Here is a 22,657-nt window from a genome sequence, read left to right on the forward strand (position 1 = left end):
TGTCCACACTTTCTCAGCCAAAATCTACGTACTCCATTCAACCCCATGCTGCGAATTAAAAACCTACTGTGGCTACTAAATAGTATTAGAAGCAATGGCCATGGCTGGTTTTCCATTTAGCATTTGTGTTGCTTGTAAAAACCCATTTGCTATAATGAAAGGAAATGACCAGACTTTCATTTGTCATTGGATTGTGGGGCACTTGGCAGCTAGCTGTCCACCTGTTGGCACCAGGAAGGTATGAAGCAGGGTACTTATAAAGCTGCCTTATACTGAATCAGACCATTGGTCCATCAAAGTCAATATTTGTCTACTTAGTCTGGCAGCGTTTCTCCATCATCTCAGGCTGAGGTCTTTTACATCACTTACTGTCTGCTCCTTTTAGCTGGAGATGCTGGGGATTGAACCTGGGACTTTTTGCATGCCAGGCAGATGAGCCATAGCACTGAGACATGGCAGGAGAAAGGCTTAGGTATCTGTAGAAAATGGACTCCAGATATACAGGGTGCCCATGGAATTGGCTGAAAAGAAAGGAGAGCTTCAGCTAAAGTCCTTGCAGGGTATGGCTGTATGCTTTGAGGAAGTAATTCAAAGCAACCTCTGCTTCATACCATTGACTCTATTTCCCCCATGCTCTAGTAAGGTGGAAGGGGGTTCAAAATCCTCCCATTAATGATAATGACTCTAGTCAACATAAGATTCTTACCTTTATAAGGATGATTCTTTGGACCCCGCAGAGATGTTCTGCTAATGGTGGCACCTTCCTGGTGCAGGGAGCCGTCTGTGATTCCGGAGGTTCAAAGATTGTGCAGGAAGAACTCTCCTTGCACTGGCAAGAGGGAGGTGCTGCCATTAGCAGAATACATCTGTGAGATGCAACTGAACAATTTTCTATCAGTTTGATGTGGTTGATTTATGGGTTGTTGATTATCTTAGCCGCCTTGCATGTGCCAATGGAAGGGCAGGATGCAAAGGTAATAATCTTGCTACAGCAGATCAGTTGAGATAACAGCTCTCCTCACCATTGTTTCATCAGAAGCTCTTTCTGCCTTTAAGCAGAGAAAGCTGAATTGCTTCCAATGTCCATGGTGATTATGTCACTGCACAGGAAGATGCTCGAGTGCTCCTGCTATCTCTGAGCCTCCGCTTCTGTAATTTACAGTTTGTGTTTCTCTGCCTTGCTGAAAGTATTTTTAAAAACCCCTGAGTGTACAAATTTAAACCTTTCCATTTGAAATGTATTACTCCTTTATAGTCAAATATCTGCAAGGCATAAAATACACAAATTGAAATGCCACTTTTAGACATAGCTGAAAGTCTAAAGCTTTCTTTGGCCAAGGGCTACCTCTTTTCTTCTGCTGCTGACAGAGAACAGATTTTTATCTCTTAAATGCCATTTTTCCATCTGCATGGACCCCTTTGGCTCTTTTTCCTTTTAACATTGTTATTGTTTTGATTTGAACCCATTTGCCCAGACAATGACCTTCCAGCTTTTTGTTGGCTTTTTGAGAGCAGCCATGCTTCTGTCCCTAGATTAAGAATCTATGCTGGAGTGGACGGGGCATGTGCAATATTGAGAGAGGGTTTTTTCCGTCATGCTAGATTCTGGGCGTGTCCCATGTATAAATGGTTTTAAACTGTTTTATTGTATTTTTATCGCATGTTGTGCCTATTGTTGTAAGCCGCCCTGAGCCCGCACGCGGGGAGGGCGGGGTATAAGTGGAAATAAATAAATAAATAAATAATAAATAAAGATTGCTGTGTCGAACTATATTCTGGTATTGCGTAGCTCCTGTACAGATTGATGGGAGCCTAGTTTATTTTGGGGGGAGTGAGTGGATGTGGAGAAGGTGGGTAAGCCAAATAATGTAAAGTAATAGTGCCACTGAGATCTTGCTTTACTGTCCCAATCCCACCTCAGTCTGTTCCACTTAGTGTTGGATCTTCCCACAGTCTGTGCAAGTTACCATTCTTCTTTAGAAATGTGAGGATCAATATCCCATTTCCCTGGTGGAGGAAACTGTTTGGGACAGGTTAACCATTTACTTGAGGAGGAACTTCTAGATGTGCTTTGGATTTCACTTTAGCCAACATTCTGAAACCACCTTTTCATCGCTCTCTCCAGTCCACCCCTCACACCTGTTTGCCTCTTTCCATCTTAAATATACAGGCTCATTATTTCAGAGATGCATTTCTCAGTCCTGGCCACCATCCCCATTTTGCATGTCCATCTTCATTCTGTACTGAAGAGCCTCTGCCATTGTCCGTAGGCAATTATTTTGAAGCCAGTGCTAAAGCTCAGCCAGTGCGGGTCTGGATAAGGGACCTCCTGGGAACAAGATAGACACTGCCTTGATTCCCATAATAGAAGGTGAAATAATAAATGTGGGTTGTTAGGACATCCTGGGATGTGAAACAATATGGTACAGCCTGATCTCATCAGATCTCCAAAGCCAAGCAGGGTCAGTACTTGGACGGTGGACCACCATGGAAGACACTGGCAAACCACCTCTGCTTCTCACTTGCTTTGAATGCCCATTGCTGGGGTCTCCATAAATTGGTTGCAATGTGACAATTCAAACATACCTAAATTATTAAGACATTCTACAGTGCTGTGGAGGATGTTATCCTTACCTTGTTTCCTCTTATAATCAGCTGCTTGTTTAAGCCCTCCTGGCTGTTGACAACTATTGCAGTGACAATCTGGTACTGCTTCATTCCATAGCACAAGTAGGAAATAACAGGATGTGTGTGAGGGGTGGGGTGGGGGAAGGATTGTGTGGATTTATTTTTCATTGCTATGTAAAGGCTCCAGTCTTAAAGGCACATATTCTCGCTCAGATCCTATGGATGTCAGTGTCTGTATTGATGAGATAACAGACCATTCAGGATCCCATCCAAACTTAATTTAGGCAGACTAATAGATACAGGGTAGATGATTTTACCCCAGTCTCTTTTCTGTTGCATGTCTCTGACATTGTGATGTTTGCTGCTCCAAGAATTACATCCTTGTTTACATTCCAGAACCTTGGTCAGCAGGTACTTTCACTTGGGGATCCCTTTGACAAAATGACCCACCCTCTAAATTGGCTTCTACCAGTTGCAAGAGGTTTGTCCACTACCACTGCCATCTTTTGTCTCTGGGTCTGGCAGTTGGAAATGGTGCTAACCTGCCAGAGCTGGTTTGGTAGTCCCAGGCTGATAAGTTTTTAGGAAATAAAAAGTTAAACATTCTGTCATGCTCCGTGCAATAACAAACTTGATATTCAATCCAATTTCCCCCCATTGTATCTCCAATTGCCTCCAAAACTGTTTTCTATTATTACGAGATTCATTCCATTAATAAGGTATTTCCTGCTTTTTGATGAATTGTAGCAGAATACCAGACACCCCCAGACATATAGACAGATGAGGATATGAATTAAAACCAACCAATAGTGGTGTCTAGGGGGCTTGCTAGTTATTGTTCACTTATTCTTGATGTATTATTTTCATGGACTGATGTTCTATCTTCTGGTGTAAAATGGACATCATTACAGGCAGTCTCCCTGAGTGACAGTCCTGGACATGACTCAATAGGCTGTTATTTCAGTCCCCGCTGATTTAAGGCAAAAAGTAGACTGAAACAATTCTGTAGGCCAAGGGAGGCCTGATTCGTGCTTTCCAGATGTTAGAACACTTTGGAGGAAATGGCAACTACTGTGAACCTCTTATGAAATTTCTTTTCAGGAAGTAGATTTTAAATGCTGCACAATTCTGCCTGGAGAAACAGTTAAAGAGTGCCAGGACCAAAAAAGAACTGCAAAAAAGAAACGCCACTCACAGAAGGATACACAGCATACCATATTCATGATTTTACACCTCCTTTCTTACACCTTAATATTATAAATGACTTTCAGTGCTCTTTTTTAAAGCTGCAGCATCACTGTATCGACTTGCTAAATGCTGCACAATTACCGTAAAAGCTTTATATAAGACATGATAACATAATATGACCTTTAATTTAACAGCCAAAGCCGTAGGCTTTCTTATCTCCTCCTTCTTGCTTTTTTATCTTTTTTGCTTCTTCTTGATCTAATATATCAGTCTATCCATCTTAGTCACCTGATGCTGCATGAAAAGAAGAGACTGTTGCTTATTACTGGGGGAATAAAACTGAGTTGGGGAAGGACACTTTGTACCTTCAATTATTGATTAAGTCCAGGGGGAAAGGCTCCAAATCAAAACAGACAGATTAAGAAGACACGAAACAGACTAAGAATAAAAACCGATGATAGTTCCCCCGCCCCCAAAGATTGAACAATAGTTTAGTAGAGGCATGACTTCCCGTAATGTGCACACTAAGGAGAAAAGTACATGCTGTATTGCATGCAATCACATGTAAATGGCTCCTCTTTTGGAAAACACCCTTCATGAGGGATGATTTACACTGGAGAAGGGATGAGAGGAAAAGGGAGTGCTTGGCTAGAAATGGGTAGACTCTTCCCATTTTGAACAATTAATGATCGTGATTGTGTGATCTGGGGGGAAAGCTCATTTGTTGTCAAGAGTTGTAAAAATTAAATCAAAATGTATAAGGGGTACTCTCTACATGGCACAGAATAGGTTGCTCATTTAAGTATTTTTTAATTAATTATTTATTTATTTAAACATTTTTGCGCGCGCGCACACACACACACACACACACACAGCTCATGGACTCAACTTGCAACTCTTTCCAAAGGAGATCAAACATGAATCTGCCTTTTTCTGCATCAGACCACTGGTCTATCAAGATCAGTATACTCTTCTTGGACTGGTGGCAGCTCCCCAGGGTCTCACACTGAGGTCTTCAAGGTCACCTACCACCTGATCCTTTAAACCAGGGATTGAACTTCTGACCTTCTCTACCTCAAGTAGATCCTTCACCACTGAGCTATAGTAAACAATGCCTCTATTGGATTACCTTCAGGTCTCTGAAACACTATTGTCCACTTGCAGCCTCCGATGACGTATAAAAAAGTACTAAAAGTAACAGGCGTATGTAGTGATACTTGTAATAATTTCATTTACATGCTAATTTTAAGGGCCAGGCCTGAAATACTGATTAGCATAAATGTGCAGTATGATTTTTTTTTCTATGAAAGCATATTTTGTGTACTGCTGAATTTACAAAAAAAGCCATTCATGAAATGTGTGAAAGAGCTGTTCCTTGGATCTCCCACTTTTCTTCTCATGTTTTGGAGTGCTGGAAGCAGGGCTATTTTGGGACAGGAACGCACAGGAACGGAGTTCCGGCCTGCTCCTGAGTTGGCCACACTCAGCAGGAACTTATTAGCATAATAGGCCACACCCAGCATCAGAAACTCATTAGAATTGGCTACATTAGGGGTGTGTGGCCTAACATGCAAAGGGGTTCCTGCTACAAAAAAAGCTCTGGGTTTTGACAACAAGGTAAACAGAATAAGAAGCAAAAGGTGGGTGTGGCTGGATGACCACACTTCTAGTAACATGGGGGTGCGGCCTAATATGCTAATATGCTGTGCTGTCAGGGGTGTGGCCTAATATGCCAACGAGTGTCTGCTGTTGGGTGTGGCCTATTATGCTAATGAGTTCTTGCTGGGCTTTTTCTACAAAAAGAGCCCTGGCTGGAAGGATAGACACAAGAAACCCCATGTGGTGGGAATACCGATAAAGCTGATTTGTCATGTTTTGGGAGTGAGTTCTAGGGCTGGGAGTCTATGTACTACATGCCTCAAACAAGGAGCGCTGCAATATCACTAATTGTAGAATGGGGCTAAGGGAGACTTCTGGGCTGTTCTTCATGTCAGCTTGCCTGCCTGATCTACTCTAGGCACCTGCTGCTATTCCATTTTTGGTGACTTGCCCTTGACAGCACTCAGACCTTCCCATCTAACCAAAAGACTTGCAAGTGATGCTTGACAGGAGCAACAGTGTTTTTCTGTATGGGGGGGGCTGAGAAATGGCTGGAGTACAGTCCTTTGATTTTGTTCTTGGCTATATGTGCAAACTGCTGGTACGACTGACTGAAGAAAGGTCGAGCCCTGGTTTGGAAAGGGGGAGGGGCACAGGAAATGGAATGATGTTCCATTCCAGGTAAAGACCAATGTGTTTGGGTACATGTGCACCAAAGGAGGAGGGAAGAGTACTCTATTGAACAAGAGATTTGAGCTCTGCATGCATGTGGGATTGCACATGCGAAAGCTGGATCTTGCCACGGGGCTTCCTTGTTGCGGTTGTTCACTGTTCAGTTTTATCCTGTTCTTCACTACCTGTAATATTTGTAACCCCTGCTGAGACAACCTGAACAGGTCTACTGGGTGTTAAATCTGGATACATTTTCCTCTACACTTATTCTTTTGAGAGATGAATCAAAGTAATCAAAAATTATTTTGCGTGTGACCTTTACAAATCAACTGACGATTTCTATGCTTTTCATTTGCTTTTAGCTCCCAATGGTGCGAGATTGTGGCAGAAGGAATGGAATGTAATTTGCAGATGTTAGAATATTATAGTAAGCCACAAAAGTTCGAAAACTCCTCACAGTTTTAGCTGAAATAGGTTTTGAAGGAGAATGGTTTAAAAAAAAACCCACTGATTGTGTTCAGATTTAGATAAGTCATCGTGTTTTCCAAAGCCATATACATTTTCAAAGCCTGGGATTTTTTTTTTCTTCCACTAGTAAAAAGACTATGGCTGAGAAAATGAAAAAATGGAACAGAACACAGATAAAAAGCGTGTGGCTAGGGGTTGGGGCTGGGATGGAGGAGAAAGGGGAATGAGTGATCCAAGCAAGAACTAACAAATGGAAGGTGTGATACAGTATTTGTAACGCTAGACAGCAACATAAAAAACTAAGGAAAAGTCTCTCATGTAGTTTAATGATCTTGTTAGAAGGTAAACAATAGCTGCAAAAGATAATAAACTGTTCTTAATATGTTGTATCATACCATAACCTTTTACTGATGTTGGTCAGTTATATATCATGATTCAAACTGCCTCTTCCTCATTAGTTTGTTATTTACCCTACTTTATTGCACTTTCATTTTTCCTCAATGTATGTGAGACAGGCTACAATTTCTGACTTCTCCCATCATCCTTTAAACTACCCATGCAGTTCTAGATCCCACGTAGAAACTCTCGTCTGATTTATTGTACTAGGCCCCTTCTCCACAGCTCCTCCCTCTTTTCTTTTTCCCCAGTTGTCCTAAGGAAGGGAGCTCTGACTTATGGAAACTCATAGAGAATAAATGTTAGGCTTTAAAGTTCCCCTGGACGTCTGTTTTGTTTTGCTGAAATAAACTAACATGGCTACCCCACTGGAAAATATAAAATCATCTGATCAAGGGATGAGATTGTAAATATGGGAGGGGGGGCAGTTTGAGTGCATTGACTCTAATCTGGGAGAATCGGGTTTGATTCCCCAGTCCTCCACTTGCAGCTGCTGGATGACCTTGGGCAAGCCATAGTTTATTTATTAGTTATTATTCATTTATTATTCAGATTTATATCCTGCCCTCCCCAATGGGCTCAGGGCGGCTAACAATAAGGGCACAAAGCCATAATAACACAGTTAAAAGCAGAATAAAACAATACAAAATTACAATAAAGTGCTGGTGCTCTGAAAGATCATAGTCCAAGATGGGTTCTAGAAGATGGACCCAGAACAACGAAGCAAGTTCCAGGACAACACTGCCCTCCGATCTTCGGCCCAAGGCCATCATGCACCCCGATGGCAGCCCACACTTTGCGGTAGCAGTGCAATAGTGGTACAATGACAGTGGCGGCTCCTACTCGAAAGACTGGCGGAAGAGCTCCGTCTTGCAGGCCCTGTGGAACTGCACAAGGTCCCACAGGGCCCGGATCTCCTCCGGGAGCTCATTCCACCAGGTAGGAGCTGCCACTGAAAAGGCCCTGGCCCTGGTCACCACGAGTTTGATGTCCCTGGGGTAACCAAAAGATGTTCGGCCCCCGGCCATAGTGCCCTTGGGGGAATATATGGGGAAAGGCGGTCCTTCAGGTATGCCGGACCCTGGCCATAGAGGGCTTTAAAGGTAAGAACCAGCACTTTGAAGCGAATCCGGTACACTATTGGCAGCCAGTGCAGTGCCTTCAGCACAGGCCGAATATGGTCTCACCTAGAGAGACCCATTAACAGCCTGGCTGCCGCATTCTGCACTAGCTGCAACTTCCGGATTTGCGACAAAGGCAGCCCCAAATAGAGAGCGTTACAGTAGTCCAACCTCGAGGTGACCGTCACATGGATCACTGTGGTCAGGTCATTGCGGTCAAGGAAGGGAACCAACTGCCGACCAAGCCGAAGATGATAAAAGGCTGACCTGGCAGTGGCTGCTACCTGGGCCTCCATCGTTAAAGAGGAGTCCAGGAGCACACCCAAACTCCTAACCCCCGACGCTGGCACCAAAGGCGCCCCATCGAAGGTCGGGAGGGGGAGTCCCAACTCAGTCTGAGCCATCCAGCCACAGCTTGCAACGCCCGATGAAGGTCATCTGGGTCGGAGTCCAACCGGCCGCCCAGCATCAGATAGAGCTGGGTGTCATCTGCATATTGATGACACCCAAGCCCATACCTCCGGGCAATCTGGGCAAGGGGGCGCATGTAGATGTTAAACAGCATCGGCAACAGCACTGCCCCATGAGGCACCCCACAATCGAGAGGGTGCCTCCGGGACCACTGATCCCCAATCACCACCCTTTGTCCCTGACCTTGAAGAAAAGAGGCAAACCATTGAAGGGCAAGCCCCTGAATCCCCACATCGGAGAGGCGGTGGGTCAGCAACTGTTGGTCGACTGTATCAAATGCGGCCGACAGATCGAGCAGCAACAGTGCCACCACACCGCCTTGATCCAGATGCCTTTGGAGGTCGTCAGTCAGGGCGACCAGCACCATCTCCGACCCATGACCCAGGCGAAAACCGGACTGGAAAGGATCTAGGACTGAAGCATCCTCCAGGAAGCCCTGTAGCTGTATTGCCACCGCCCTCTCTATGAGTTTGCCCAAATAGGGCAGATTGGACACTGGCCGGTAGTTGGCCAATTCATCCGGATCCAAAGATGTTTTTTTCAGGAGGGGATGGACCATTGCTTCCTTGAGTGCCCCGGGGAACTGTCCCTCCGAAAGGGACTTGTTGATAATCTCCTGCAGTGTACCTCGAAACCCCTCGTGTCCCGCCTTAATGTTCTGTCAGAGCTGTTCTCTCAAGAGCAGTTCTCTCAGAACTCACTCAGCCCCACCTACCTCACAGGGTGTCTTTTGTGGGGAGGGAAAGGGAAAGGAGTTTGTAAGCCACTCCTTGTCTTCTTCTTCTTCTTCTTCTTCTTCTTCTTCTTCTTCTTCTTCTTCTTCTTCTTCTTCTTCTTCTTCTTCTTCTTCTTCTTCTTCTTCTTCTTCCAGTAAAACTAATGTTAAAGAGCTGAGCACATTTTTATAGATATTTGTCAAAAAATTTTTTTGCACAAAGGACTTTGATTAAAAATACAGGGACTTCATAGGGCTAAATTACATATGATGTTGGGGGTATATGATCAAATATCCCAAAATATAATTTAAGCTCAAAAAGCAAGTTGTCACCCAAAGAGATAATCTTCTAATTAATTGGGGAAACTAGCTTAATTTATTTTATTTATGTATATTTATTTATATTTGAATTTATATTCCGCTCTACCCCGAAGGCTCAGGGCGGCTCACAAGGGCACCATGTGCCAAGGAGACAAGCGAGAGGGGGTAACTGGTATCTCAACCAATGTATACCAGAATCCTTCCCTTAGAGAACTCTCAAAATAAATGAGGCTGAAGTTCAACCAGAAAGGTGTTGTATTAGAAAAGAAATAAAAGAGCAAAACATACACACAAAGCACGTGGGGAGCACACAGGCCAACTAAGAGGAAGATAAAAGGGAGTAGTGGGGAAAAGCAATTCAGGGAAGGTTATAAAATTACCAGTCTTGAAGACAGAGATCTGCGGAACGAGCTGTGAAACAGCCAGCATTTCACGGAGGACCAGGGGTCATGTGTGGGGGGACGCGGGGGGACGCCATCCCCCCGGGTGAGGTGCGGGAGGGCGGGGCCTGGAGCTCCCTGCTGGTGCCCGCTGGAGGTCGCCGCCGGCTGTGGGGAGGACACACTTCCGGTGATGTCAGGGGGTGTGGCATATGCTAATGAGTTATGCTAATGAGTCCCCCTAGCTCTTTCTCTACGAAATGACCCCTGCGGAGGACCCACACACAAGTGGGGATGTGCTGTTTACCGCTGAGAACACATGCACAGAAAGTGCTGGCTGGGTGTTCCCTAGGGCTCTGCTAACATGATTACCCTTAAAACAACACCATGATGGGTTTGTCTGGGAATGAAAGAATAGGGAGAAAATTGATGAGGTGTCCTGAGTTGGATGGAAACTGTAAATATTTCTGGGTGACAGTACCTGGGGTGCTAATAGTTGCTTGATGACCCTGTAGTTGCTGGATGGGAAACTACAGAGTATTTATGACCATTGTTATATGGCTGCAAATTAGGGTAAAAGGGTCAAGAAGAAATTCCTTTATTCCTTAATTTTGCATCTCCTTAAGGGTAGGGAGAGGTTGTTAGTCTATTGACCATCTGCTCTCACCTTCCAAAAACAGAGATATTTTCCCAGCCCTGACTCTGGTTTGACCCTTGCTGGCATCCATTTTGTGTGACATTACAGGCCAAGTGGTGTCTTATAGTTGTGATTTTCGGAGGTGATATCAATATGAAGGGTGTTTACCTTCATATTGTGTAAACTGCTCCTTCTGACTGCTAACAAAGTGAGAGAGGGGAGGGGTGGCATTCAGTGGCATACCTAGCGTATTTGACACCTGGGGCGGATCATTTTTTCACATTCCCCATCCTCTATACGACAAAACTATTTTCACTACTAATCATGATATAAAACAAATAATAATAAAAATAATAAAATAAATATTACAGTACAAAAAAGAACAAAAGAAATGGAGTAATACTTTTTAATTACATCCCTATTACGAGATGTAAGGAGAAGAGTATCCTGATATCCAGTTACCGTAATGTCATTGTTTATACCTCAGCACCCATGTCTCCAAATTTTTTAATCAGTGTTTTGAAATATGCCTGGGAATCCTCTAATTTATTGTTGGAACATGGAGAAAGATTTATGAAAGAAACATACTATTTAAGAAAAAGAGGTATGGCAAAGATTCTGGACTTACAATGTACCCTAATATGAAACACAGCTAAAACCCCTAATTTAATTTCTTTTCGAATGTTATCGCACGGGGGTGGCCCGCATGCGGCTCTTTCACACATATTGTGTGGCTCCCGGCAGGGTGGCTGGTGAAGCTAAATATCATTAGCAAACAAATATCATTGGACAAATAAATATCATTATCAATATCTGCTTTTACCGCTTTTGTTATTATTTTTGGCAGTCTGATTTAATGTTAATAAAAAGCAAATTTGCATATTTCCCAGTAAAAACATGTAATATCTGTTCATGTCTTGCGGCTCTCAAACATCTGACATTTATTCTTTGTGGCTCCTACGTTAAGCAAGTTTGGCCACCCCTGTTATAGCAGAAGAGATGGTTCTCTTTAACATGAGTACTATGAAATCTTGAAGAAAGTATACAGAAGCAAGTTTTTTTCCCCCCTCACTGCACTGTTGAGGACGGATTGTTATCAACTTACTTCCCTAAGGTTCCACTCCATCTAGAATTTATCCCCCTTCTCTTCCTTAATATGCAAAAATCTTAATTTAGAACTAGTAACATCCAAACCAGACTAGATAATGGTTCGCCTTGAAAATTTATTATGTCCCCAAAAGTTCAAACTTTTTTTTTTTGTAATCAGTACAATTAGCAAATTTTGCATAAAATTATGCACACTTGCATCCAAACTCCAGACAGTTGCACATATCTGAATTTGTAGTAAAAATGTACCCAGGACTAGACTGGATGGTATGAGGAGTCCAGAGAACATCTTTGCCTGGAGGCTTGCCTTGGCAACCACTAACTGTTTTAACCAAGAGCCCTAGAATACCACTGATGCCAAACATTCATAATATATGCAAGCCTCTACAAATTATGTAGAGTTAGTTCATACTTTGGGAGAAATTCTCTTGGTGTTCCTGTGCCTTCAAGGTGAGGCGGGTTGTCACCAGGGATAAGGCTTGTTCAGTAGTTCCTTCTCAGTCACCTCCAACTATGAAATGCCTTCCCCACTCCCTGCCCTTGCCTCCATCTCTTAGCATCTGTCAGCACCAGGCCTTTTTATTTCCAGATAACTGTTAATTAATTGCTGGCCCCTGTGGCCTCCAGTTGCAGATCTGGACTATACTCCTGTGACTGAGTGTGTAACTTCAAGAGCCTTTCCACACAACCAGTTCTGCATCCTCTACTTCCGCCCCCCTCTTGTTTGCAGTTTCTTTGGCCTTGCTGTGCTGTCCTCTTCTTCCAAGTACCAGGATGCCCTTCCCCACCTGCCAGGGCCAGAGCTTTGAACTACCTGCCTTGTGCATCCATTATTGATGGGCTTCCCTGAGCCTGCAGGATTGAAAGAAGAAGGGGGAACATTGGGACAGTGCCTATTGTTAATGTGCCAGGAAGGAGAGCTAAGACCTGTGTAGTTTACACTGGAGCTGCTACCATCTTTCAAAAAATAGTGTGTGCTGAGTATCTCCCCCCTCCCCCCACCCCCTTCAAAAATGTTTCTGAGACAGTGATTGCATAAAACCAAGAATGCATATATAAATGCATGTCATTCAAAAATGACTTTTGAATCATTTGGAAATTGTGCATGCTTGAAACTTGTTACTTTAAAATGCCTTTTGGCAGGGCATGCTGTAAGACCTTATGGAAGGAGCACACACACACTCCATTAATGTTGGTGTATTTCACTGGGAAGTGAGCAAGTGAGTCAATGAGGGTAAAACAAGCACCCGTCTTCAGCATCCCAACATTCTAATCCAGGAGTGTCCAAGGTTTTTTTAAACATTTATTTTCTCAATGTGAGGGACTCAGTAAAATTAAACTTACAAATAAATATGTAAAAATAAGGCTGCTGAGGTTTTTCTCACAATATATAGGGATGCTCATCTGGTTGGGTTTCGCAAAGAGTCTTCTCCCTTGGTAAATATGCAGTGGATATTCATTACTGACTGGTTATTTTTCTTATTTAATGGTTTAATATTGATAGCAGTTCTGAGGTGCTTCTGCTGTACAAGTTGATTTTTTTACAGATTTCAGTTTTAGGTTTTTATGTCATTGCTGGTTATTGGATTTTGGCATTGTTTTATCTTTTGTTACGAGCAATTTTAATATACTGTGAACTTCCGTGCATGCATTTCTACAGAGGAAACAGCACAGAGATATTTAATTAGTTCTGTGGTATTTATTCCCAAATAAGCACATGTAGGATTACCGCTGAGTTCTTTTTACAATAAATCAATGTATTGTTAAATGAAAAAGTGAGATACAAATTATGTTATTAACCACTGTATTAAATTGCTCCTTAAGCAAGCGTTCAGAGATATGAAGCCTCGTTCCTCAGAATTTGCTACTGCATGCAATTCTTCTTAATACATTCCGTAATAAATTTTCCAGTGGCAGAATGGGACATTCTTACCTTGCCCCTCAACTGTAGCTGGCTGATCTCCACAGAGTGGGAATACAATTTCCAGCTTTCTCTGGGCTCAGAGAGCATCTCCATAGGAGGTGGCTGTGGAAATGGAGCTATGTACTGTGGTGCATGTTTGCCTGGCTGGCTTGGCAGCAGCTACTGTTTACCTCTGAGCCGCACATTATGGGTGCTGAGTGCTGTGGAGGCGAAGCCGGGGGGGGGGGCTCGCTGCATTCATCTGGCCAAGTGGCTCCTCTGAAGTGAGTGGGAAGGGATGGAGGCAGTGCTTATTGCCTGCCCTGTGCTTGAGCAGACCACTCCTACTACCCCGCCCTTGGTACGCCCCTGGTGGCATTTGAATTGGAACTTTGTGAGTGGCACAGGGAAGTTAACTGTATTCCCTGTGTCACCCCCCCACACACACACACAAATTGTTGCCTCCAAGTTGCCATTAGACCCAGCACAGGGGGAGGGGACCAATCATCGATATTATTATCAAGTTTTTCCCCTTTCTGTTTAGTCTAATGACAGCTTGGAGGAATGGATTTCTCTAGGGAAAACACCATGTGGGGGAACAACATTATTTATTTATTTAAAACATTTTTACTCCCAGCGCTCATGCAGAATGGCCCCAATTCAGTTGGCCCTCTCCATGACAGCTTAAACTACAGGTTAGGAAATCCAGTCACGGGTCCCAAATGTTGCGTGTAGTTTAACATTTGATCCCCTAGATCAGGATGGTTCTGCAGTTATGGCTGGAACTGAGTATATTTGGATCTTATCTTTGCTACCTCATGTGTTGAGCCACTGGGGTTTTGGGTGAGTGCGGGGGAGTGATGTATTTAAACTCCATGGCAGTTCCACTCATCCAAGCACCTTGTTGATTCCACCTGACCTAGGAGGACAATAAAATGGGTTTGTGTGGAAGTCGCTCCACATAACAAAAAAGGAGATGTTGCATGTAGTAAAAATAACCAGAACCACACAGAGAATTGCTTTGTTTGAGCAGGATACCAAGTGGCACAATCTCCGTGTGGCTACATGCTCAACAAGCTGCCTCATTGCTGATTGTTTTTGTGAACTGAGTCTTGCAGTTGAAGCAATGTAAAAATGAAGCCGTGTGGAATCTCATTATGTGTATCATAGACAGAAAAGATCCTCATAGAAGAGAAAGTCAGTTTCCTGCCATTGGCCCCCACCACCCTTCTGTGTCTATCTCGTCAGCATACCTACACCTTTGATAGCTGTGTCCCCATATCATTACTGGGCATGAATAAATGCAAATTTAGTGACCACAAGTGGTTTGTGTATCACAGCTCATAACATTATTAAAAACATGTCAATTGTCTTCCCAGTTTAAAGGCTCTGATCCAGAGGAAATCAGTTTGAAATCACTGGGTCTTCAATTGCAACACCTTAAATCTGACTAACTTTCCCTGGGTCAGTGCCTTTGGATACCCTGAAACAACAGTTCCTGGCATCACTTTTGTCAAAGCCTTGGTGCTGTGTATTAAAAACATTTTTGTTATATCCTGTGATTGTGTGAGAGCAATGGATATCCTGTTCATTATACTGAAGTCTTTGGAACTGATTTGGAAACTAGAGAATTTTTTAAAATGTATTTTTTTTCTGACTAGGATATAAATTATATCAGATCGATTTCTATATCTCAGAAGTAAGTGTGCCTTTGATGGTGGTTAAGCTTTTCATTGTTCTTCTTCTTTAAATGACTAACCTGGACTAAGAGAATTGGCGCAAGAGGTATTTTGCAAAATTAAACCTGTTTCACCTGAACATGTTTTAACTAGTTAATAAGAAACATCAAAAACAAAAAAGAAAGGACAAAACCCTGAGGTCAATGATCATTCTTTTTGTAAAGCTAGTATTTGATGTTTAAATTTGTTTTTGGGGGGTCTGTCTATAACATAAGTTTAATAACCTAGCTCAAATGCAGATTTCTAATTTTCAATTAACATAGGAATAATTTTGTTTGCTAAAATAAAATAAAGAATGAATGACGAGTCTGAACCATGAAATGTTCTAGCTAGCACTTTTTAAAACATTCCAAATTTTTCAAAAAAAACATCATGTGGCAATTGTTTAGCTCAAGCTTTAAGTATTAACTTTTAACCTTTGACCTTACAGATTTTAACCAATGAAATGTCTCTTTAAACTTTAAAGGAAACAATGATAACGAGCGCCTGGCGATTGCTAGACAGCGAATTCCATATCGGCTTGGTCGAGTAGTTGATGAATGGCTACTCGACAAAGGTAAAAACATTGATTAAAACTTCAAATAAAAAATAATTTGAACATAACCAAGTAGTGCTTCATTGTAACACCAATAAACATAAAACAATAAATTTTTCAGTAAAACTAAATTAAAAACAAATTTTAAACAGTAAAACATAGAGTAAATATTTGCATACCTTGTATATAATAATTTCTATACATTTTTAGCAATACCGCCTGTTTAATAATCTTACCCTGTTAACTTAAGGTTAAAGGGACTGTTAAATATAATCCACTAACTCAATCTATGAAGGTACTCATAGCAGATATTAACCAAAACTGATAAATCATTCATAGATTATGTTACATGTTCCATCATCTAAATTCTTAACTAAAATATATATTTATATATACATATATGTGTGTGTGTAGTTATGAGATCTTCATTATGGTCCTGAAACAAACAAAAATCATTGTTTAAACTGTAGGTTATATTAAATAGTGGGCAATATGACTTGCCAAACAAGATGAAAGTCCCTTTAACGTTTGCAACCTTCTAAGGGGATTTTGGAACAAACGCTAATTAAAAGTGAGCTTAACATTGTGTGCATGCTTTTATGATGAGCAGAAGCCAATTGGCTAAAGAGAATATCATGTTTATTATTAATAATCATCTTAATAAATGGGTTTGCATTGGTGAGGATTTCTGTTTTAAATAACAATGTGACATGACTCTTCCATCGATACGTGTATCATTCCTTGAAGTTGCTTTTTACATCAAATATTTTCTTTTAATTTTATTGGTTTTTCTTTTAGTCAATAGATTTGCTGAAAGCCAGACATACCTCCGCCTCTCTCTCTCTCCTCTCCCTCTCTCTTGCATTTGTGTTTCTGAAATTTTTAGTATATTTTATGTATCCCATGCTTCCTTAGTGTGTATGTGTGTCAGAATACCAACCCTTTATGTATAAATTCTGAACATTAAAAATACGCAAGCAGATAGTGATATGAAAGCATATAATTTGATGTTAGAATTTATCGGACATGAGAAGTTTTCATATTACATAGAGAAACATTTAGGAATGTATGTATGAGAGAAATGTTTTAAAATCGGTATCAGAACACTTCCAGTCCTGAAAATTTAGTATGGTGCAATTGGTAACCAGAAATCTGACCTATGCACACACACCAAAAAAAACCCCCTAAAATGTAATTCCCCAAAGAAGGGGAAGGGCCAGGGCCTAGGCAGTACTGAAGTGATGATATGAAACAAATTTTTAATTGGCCTTTCAGCAAAAAATGAAGCATAAATAAAAGATATCATCTGCATAGTTCAACTATTCTACATTCCATGGACGCCTCATTAAAAGCAATGAATTATGAGTAAAATCCTTTCTTATAGTTTATTGCTATCATCCTCCACCCCATAATAATCTGTTAAAAATCACCCTATTTAACAGTGTAGTGTTCACAATCAACATTTTTTGCATGTATGTAATACTATCTTTGCAGGACGTCAGCTCACAATCTTCAATAGCCAAGCAACGATAAAAATTGGAGGCAAGGAGCGAGGTCATCCATTTCAGGGTCAGCTTTCCGGACTCTACTACAATGGCTTGAAAGTCCTGAACATGGCTGCTGAGAACGATGCCAACATTGTGATAGAAGGGAATGTGAGACTTGTTGGTGAAGTGCCTTCTATGACAACTGAGTCAACCGCCACTGCAATGCAGTCTGAGATGTCCACATCGGTCATGGAAACCACCACTACTCTAGCTACAAGTACAGCTAGAAGAGGAAAGCCAACCACAAAAGAACCCATTGGTCAGGTTAGTCAAACTCCTTCTAATTTTTAAAACAAAAAGCTGTTATTTTATAGATTGTGTATTTTTGTGTTTTCTGCAAGCACTTTTTCAGGTTCAAAACCCTTTCTAAAGAAATAAGGCTATGGTTGCCTTGGCTAGATATTACCTGTGGTGGTTTCTTTCTTTCGTGGTAGCCTGGTGTGCCAAATCAAATAAAGGGTGGAAATGTGGGTGGTGTGACCTTGTTATCTTCCAGAACATGTCTAGACATGTATTTCCTTTTTTCCTGATGCCAGCCATAACAGGAACACATAGAGATGGGATATTCACTGTACTGCATGATAGCACTCTATTGGATTAGGGCCTAACATCTTCTACACCTGCTTTTGCTCTACAAGTGCAGCATGCATGTTCTGGAATCAAACATATAAGCTGTGGTTTTTAATGAAAGTATTAGCATAATACAAGAACAGGCCCTGGTCCATCTGGATTTATGACTGCTGGTTAGAAAGTCTGCACTAGATTGTCTTTACTAGGAGTTACCTTCTACCAAGTCAAACTAAAGGTCCATTAAGTCCACAACTGTTTATTTAGCTGTTAGCATATTTTTCAGTATTTCAGCTTTCCCCGTTCATATACCTGAGGACATTTAATTGGGGATTGTTCCTCAGATATTTTACATTCATGGAAATGCTTTGTCACATAGCATCAAAATATCCATTCTCATGCAGCCTTTAATGTTGCAGAGTGATGATGATGCCAAATGCTGGAAAGCAAACAATTGGAATAGGAATTTAATATTTCTGAGCCCATCTAAACTTCTGTGCCAACCTTCCTTGCAACCTTTCCCCTTCACTTCTTCCTTTTCCATAGTGTCCCCTTGCAAGTGTTGTAGTCATTGGTAGAAATATCTAGTAGAAGAGAAGGCACCCAATGAAGGTAAAGGGCAGTAGACAGACTTGGGCCATTTACTGCCACAGGATGTAGTTTAGACAAAAAGAAGAAGGAGGACCCATGATACTCACAGGGGGGTATTCCACATGGCTTCCAGCCCGCAGAAGTAGCAGAAGCTCCACATGGAGGAGGTGGCCACAAGTGAGCCCAGCAGGCGGGCCCATCCAGCCCGCCAAGGTTTCCCCTCCACAGCGCCAATGGCAGCAAGCCCTGTGGAGCTCCCAGCCAGCCTTCCAAGGCTTCTCTCCCCCCCCCGACAGCGGCAACTGCAGTGAGCCCTGCATGGCTCCCAGCTGGCCCACCAAGGCTTCTCCCCCCCCCCCCCACCAGGGACACACGCTCACAGCCTTGCGCAGCTCCCACCCACTGGGCCCGCCAAGGCTTCTCCCCCCGGCAGCAGCAACTGTGGCGAGCCCTGTGCTGCTTCCATCCACCAAGCCCACCAAGGCTTCTCCCTCCCCACAGCAGCAATGGCAGCGAGCTCTGCCTCCACCACAGTTCCCAGTGGTAAGTGCATTCTCTGTGCATGCACAGGGAATGCTCCCTTACTTGGGGGGGGATTTAAGTACCCCCCATATAGTTTTTTCAACATTTCAGATTTTTCTGCACACCTGGGGAGTGTTCCAAGTGTGCAGGAAAATCTACTTACCCTCCATGTGGTCCCGATGTGCAGATTTAGATATCGGCACACAGAGAGATCCTTGACTATTAGATATATAGATATGGAGGATGAACAACGTTTGAGTCCAGTGGCACCTTTAAGACCACAAAATTTAATTCTGGGTATAAGCTTTAATGTGCATGTGCACTTCTTCAGATATCTGAAGATCAGGTATCTGAAGAAGTGTGCATGCACACAAAAGCTTATATCCAGAATTAAACGTCGTTGGTTTTAAAGGTGCCACTGGACTCAAATGTTGTTCTATTGCTTTAGACCAGCACGGCTACCCACCTGAATCTATCATATGGAGGCTAAATCCATCCGTAGCCATTATTATCATGATGTATAAATGAAACTTCCATATTCAGACACAGTACATTTCTGAATAATAGTCCTGAGAGCAATAAAAGGTGCAGACCTTGGCCTCTGAGCCCTACTTGTGGGCCTTCTGAGAGCATATCATTGGCCACTGTGAGAAAAAAGATGCTGGATCAGATGGACCTTTGATCTGCTTCAGCCTGCATATGTGTTCATATGCAGTCTCATGCTTAAGGGCTACGTTCTTGTATGAAGATGTACATATACTTCTAACAACATCATGAAACACTGAGAACTACATTTTATACGTTGCTGCATGTGAGTGGAGGCACCCATACATTTCTATCAAGAGGTACTGGGAACTAAATTTCCTATGTTTCACTGCATTTGTAGCATGAGGTAAACATGAGGTCTCTAATGTAGTCAGTGCTTCCCAGCACAAGCTGTCCAGTTCCCCTTCAGAAGGCTGATTTCCGGAAAGGGGAGTGCAGTGGTCTGGAGGTAATGGAGCCCAATCCAAATTAGCTTTAACAAGTTGATTTGGATCCATTCTAAGACTTGGAGGAGCTTTCACACTGCTAATATAGTAATGTAACTCTATCCCCTCCCCCCATTATTTCTGTATAACTGCCTATGAAGTGGTATAAGCAGTAGTTCTCTGGGTTCTTGGTGGGATCTCTCTGAACTATGTGACGGATTATCAAAGAGGTGAGGGGAAAGCAGCTTACAGCCTTCTTTAATTGCCCACCTGAAAGCAACTTGAATAAGGCCTTTGAAACAGTGGTCTTCAATGAAGGTTAATGTACTAGGGCATTTCATCAAAGAGGAATAGCTCTGAGTTAGTTAGCTTTGCTACTATCCTATTCTGGACTTGCTAAAATGTCTGCACATAGCTTAAAGGTTTTCACTGTGATTGTTCAGAAGTGTGTTTTGAGTGTGTGTGTTTTTCTGCTGCAACTTTAACAATTCAGGACACAGATCGGATTGTCAGCTTTTTCCTTTCTCTGCTTCTTTGCCTTTAGCAGCAGTCTTAATGCAGAAATGAAACTGGTGAAGGATTTCTGAGAATGAACATAGCTGTCTTAAATGGTGCAACACAACTTTGTTTTAAGAGAGCTTTTGAGGGCTTCAAGATTTTTGTTTAGGTTGGGCTCTTATGGTTGTTTACTACTTTCAGGGATTGTGGCTGGCAACCTGCTGAGAAGATTTGAGGAGGCAAGGATAGGCATCTGGGGGGTGAGGGGAGGCATCTTGCCGATGTACAATGTCACTTCTGGCACAAAACTGGCACACAACTCTTGCAGGTTGATGTGCTAGGATTTGCCCAAAACTCCGTGGTTAAACCTTGAGTGTCATCCTGACGCAATGACATCTCTTCTTAGCTTGCTATGGAAGTGACAGTGCCCCCATTTTCCCCATCCCCTCCTGCCAGCTTGTAAAGTGCTGACAAGGAGACCTAGCCACCCTACTACTTAAATAAATGAGTACTAGAAGCTCCAGAAAAACCTTGTCAAACCTAAACATATGGCAAGGTGTTTAAGTTTAGGATTAGGCTTCATCTTGAAAGTATTATGTCAGTTTCACTGAAGAAAACATCAGAATATGATGGTTAGGGGTGAAAAGATGACCTTCCTGTGTTATGATTTTTTTTCCCTACCAAGCTCGCAATGGTCATTTAGGACTCAACGCAAATGGGATGTTTCTTGTGCTTGGGTGTTCTTTTTAAAATAACTACCATTCAAAAAGGCTTGCAAAGTGGGTGGTGGCACGGGTGCTTTCTGCAAGCAGAGATGGAGATGCGAGTAACAACAACTGTTTGGTATACTGAGGTCCTAGCAACTTCCGATGCACCTTGTTTTATAGAGGCCTGTTCCATAGATGGAAGCAGAAATTGAAGCAGGCCCAACCATATAGAAGGGTACCCCGAGATACAGTTCTATAAACAGTGGATTTGGCATTTCATTACACAAAGAAGTAAGGACCTTTCACCAACTGGGTAACCTATAGACCAAGTGAGGCACACAGTTCCCATCACATACAGGAGAGAAGTGGTCACAGCCTTCCTCCTTTCAGTGAGGAGAAGGATCATGTGAAATAAGCTAGCACACAGGTCGATATAAAAATATATAACAACCTGCCATGATTCATATGAAGTTCTTGCACAAGTAAGGAGTTCTCCATCCATTCCCCCCTTTTTTTAAAAAAAAAAGTGGGAAATGATTTTGCATGTATTTTGGAGAATCTCTCAGATCAAAGTTTGAGTCCAGGGGCACCTTTAAGACCAACAAAGTTTTATTCTGGGTATAAGCTTATATGTACAAGCACACTTTTACTAAAGAAGTGTGTGCCACTGGACTCAAGCTTTGTTCTGCTGCTTCAGACCAACACAGCTACCCACCTGAATCTCTAGGATAGGTGTGAGGGATGTTCTTCCAGTTCTCAGAAGTGGACAGCCTCAGCACCAGCATAATAGCTCTCTGTTAGAGGGTACCAAGCTGTCTGCTACTGGAAGGGTTAATGTATGCCTCTAACAATGAAACCACTTCTTGAATTCATACACCCAGGGCTCTTTTCGGGCAGGAACGCACAGGAACGGAGTTCCGGCTGGCTCCCGAATTGGCCACGCCCAGCAGGAGCTCATTAGCATAATAGGCCACACCCAATAGCAGAAATTCGTTAGGATTGGCTACATTAGGGAATGTGTGGCCTAACATGCAAAGGACTTCCTGCTACAAAAAAAGCCCTGGATTTTGACAACAAACAAGGTAAACAGAATAAGAAGAGAAAGGTGAGTGTGGCTGGATGACCATACTTCTGGTAACATAGCGGAGTGGCCTAATGTGCTAATGAGCGGTGCTGTCAGGGTGTGACCTAATATGCTAATGGTTTTGCTGTTGGGTGTGGACTACTATGCTAATGAGTTCCTGCTGGGCTTTTTCTACAAAAAGAGCCCTGCTACACCACTTTATGCCATTTAAAATGGAGAGTAGAGATGCAACTGTGTTTCACAACCCAGCCATTTTGACTGTTTTCTGAACAGCTGCAACAAATAACACA

The 22,657-nt window shown here is 42.4% G+C and overlaps 1 protein-coding gene across 1 annotated transcript in view; it reads left to right on the forward strand.

Moving 5' to 3' along the window:
* Positions 1-22,657, forward strand: part of LOC107119726 (neurexin-1-beta-like) — a 197,921-nt gene that overhangs the window by 30,207 nt on the left and 145,057 nt on the right. The window contains exons 4-5 of the mRNA XM_015422304.1: positions 15,812-15,901; positions 17,375-17,691. Coding sequence (XP_015277790.1) covers positions 15,812-15,901; positions 17,375-17,691 — 407 coding nt within the window. The remainder of the gene's footprint in view (positions 1-15,811; positions 15,902-17,374; positions 17,692-22,657) is intronic.

The sequence above is a fragment of the Gekko japonicus genome, unplaced genomic scaffold (assembly GCF_001447785.1).
Source record: "Gekko japonicus isolate JY-2015 unplaced genomic scaffold, Gekko_japonicus_V1.1 scaffold1066, whole genome shotgun sequence".
Classification (NCBI taxonomy): Eukaryota; Metazoa; Chordata; class Lepidosauria; order Squamata; family Gekkonidae; genus Gekko; species Gekko japonicus.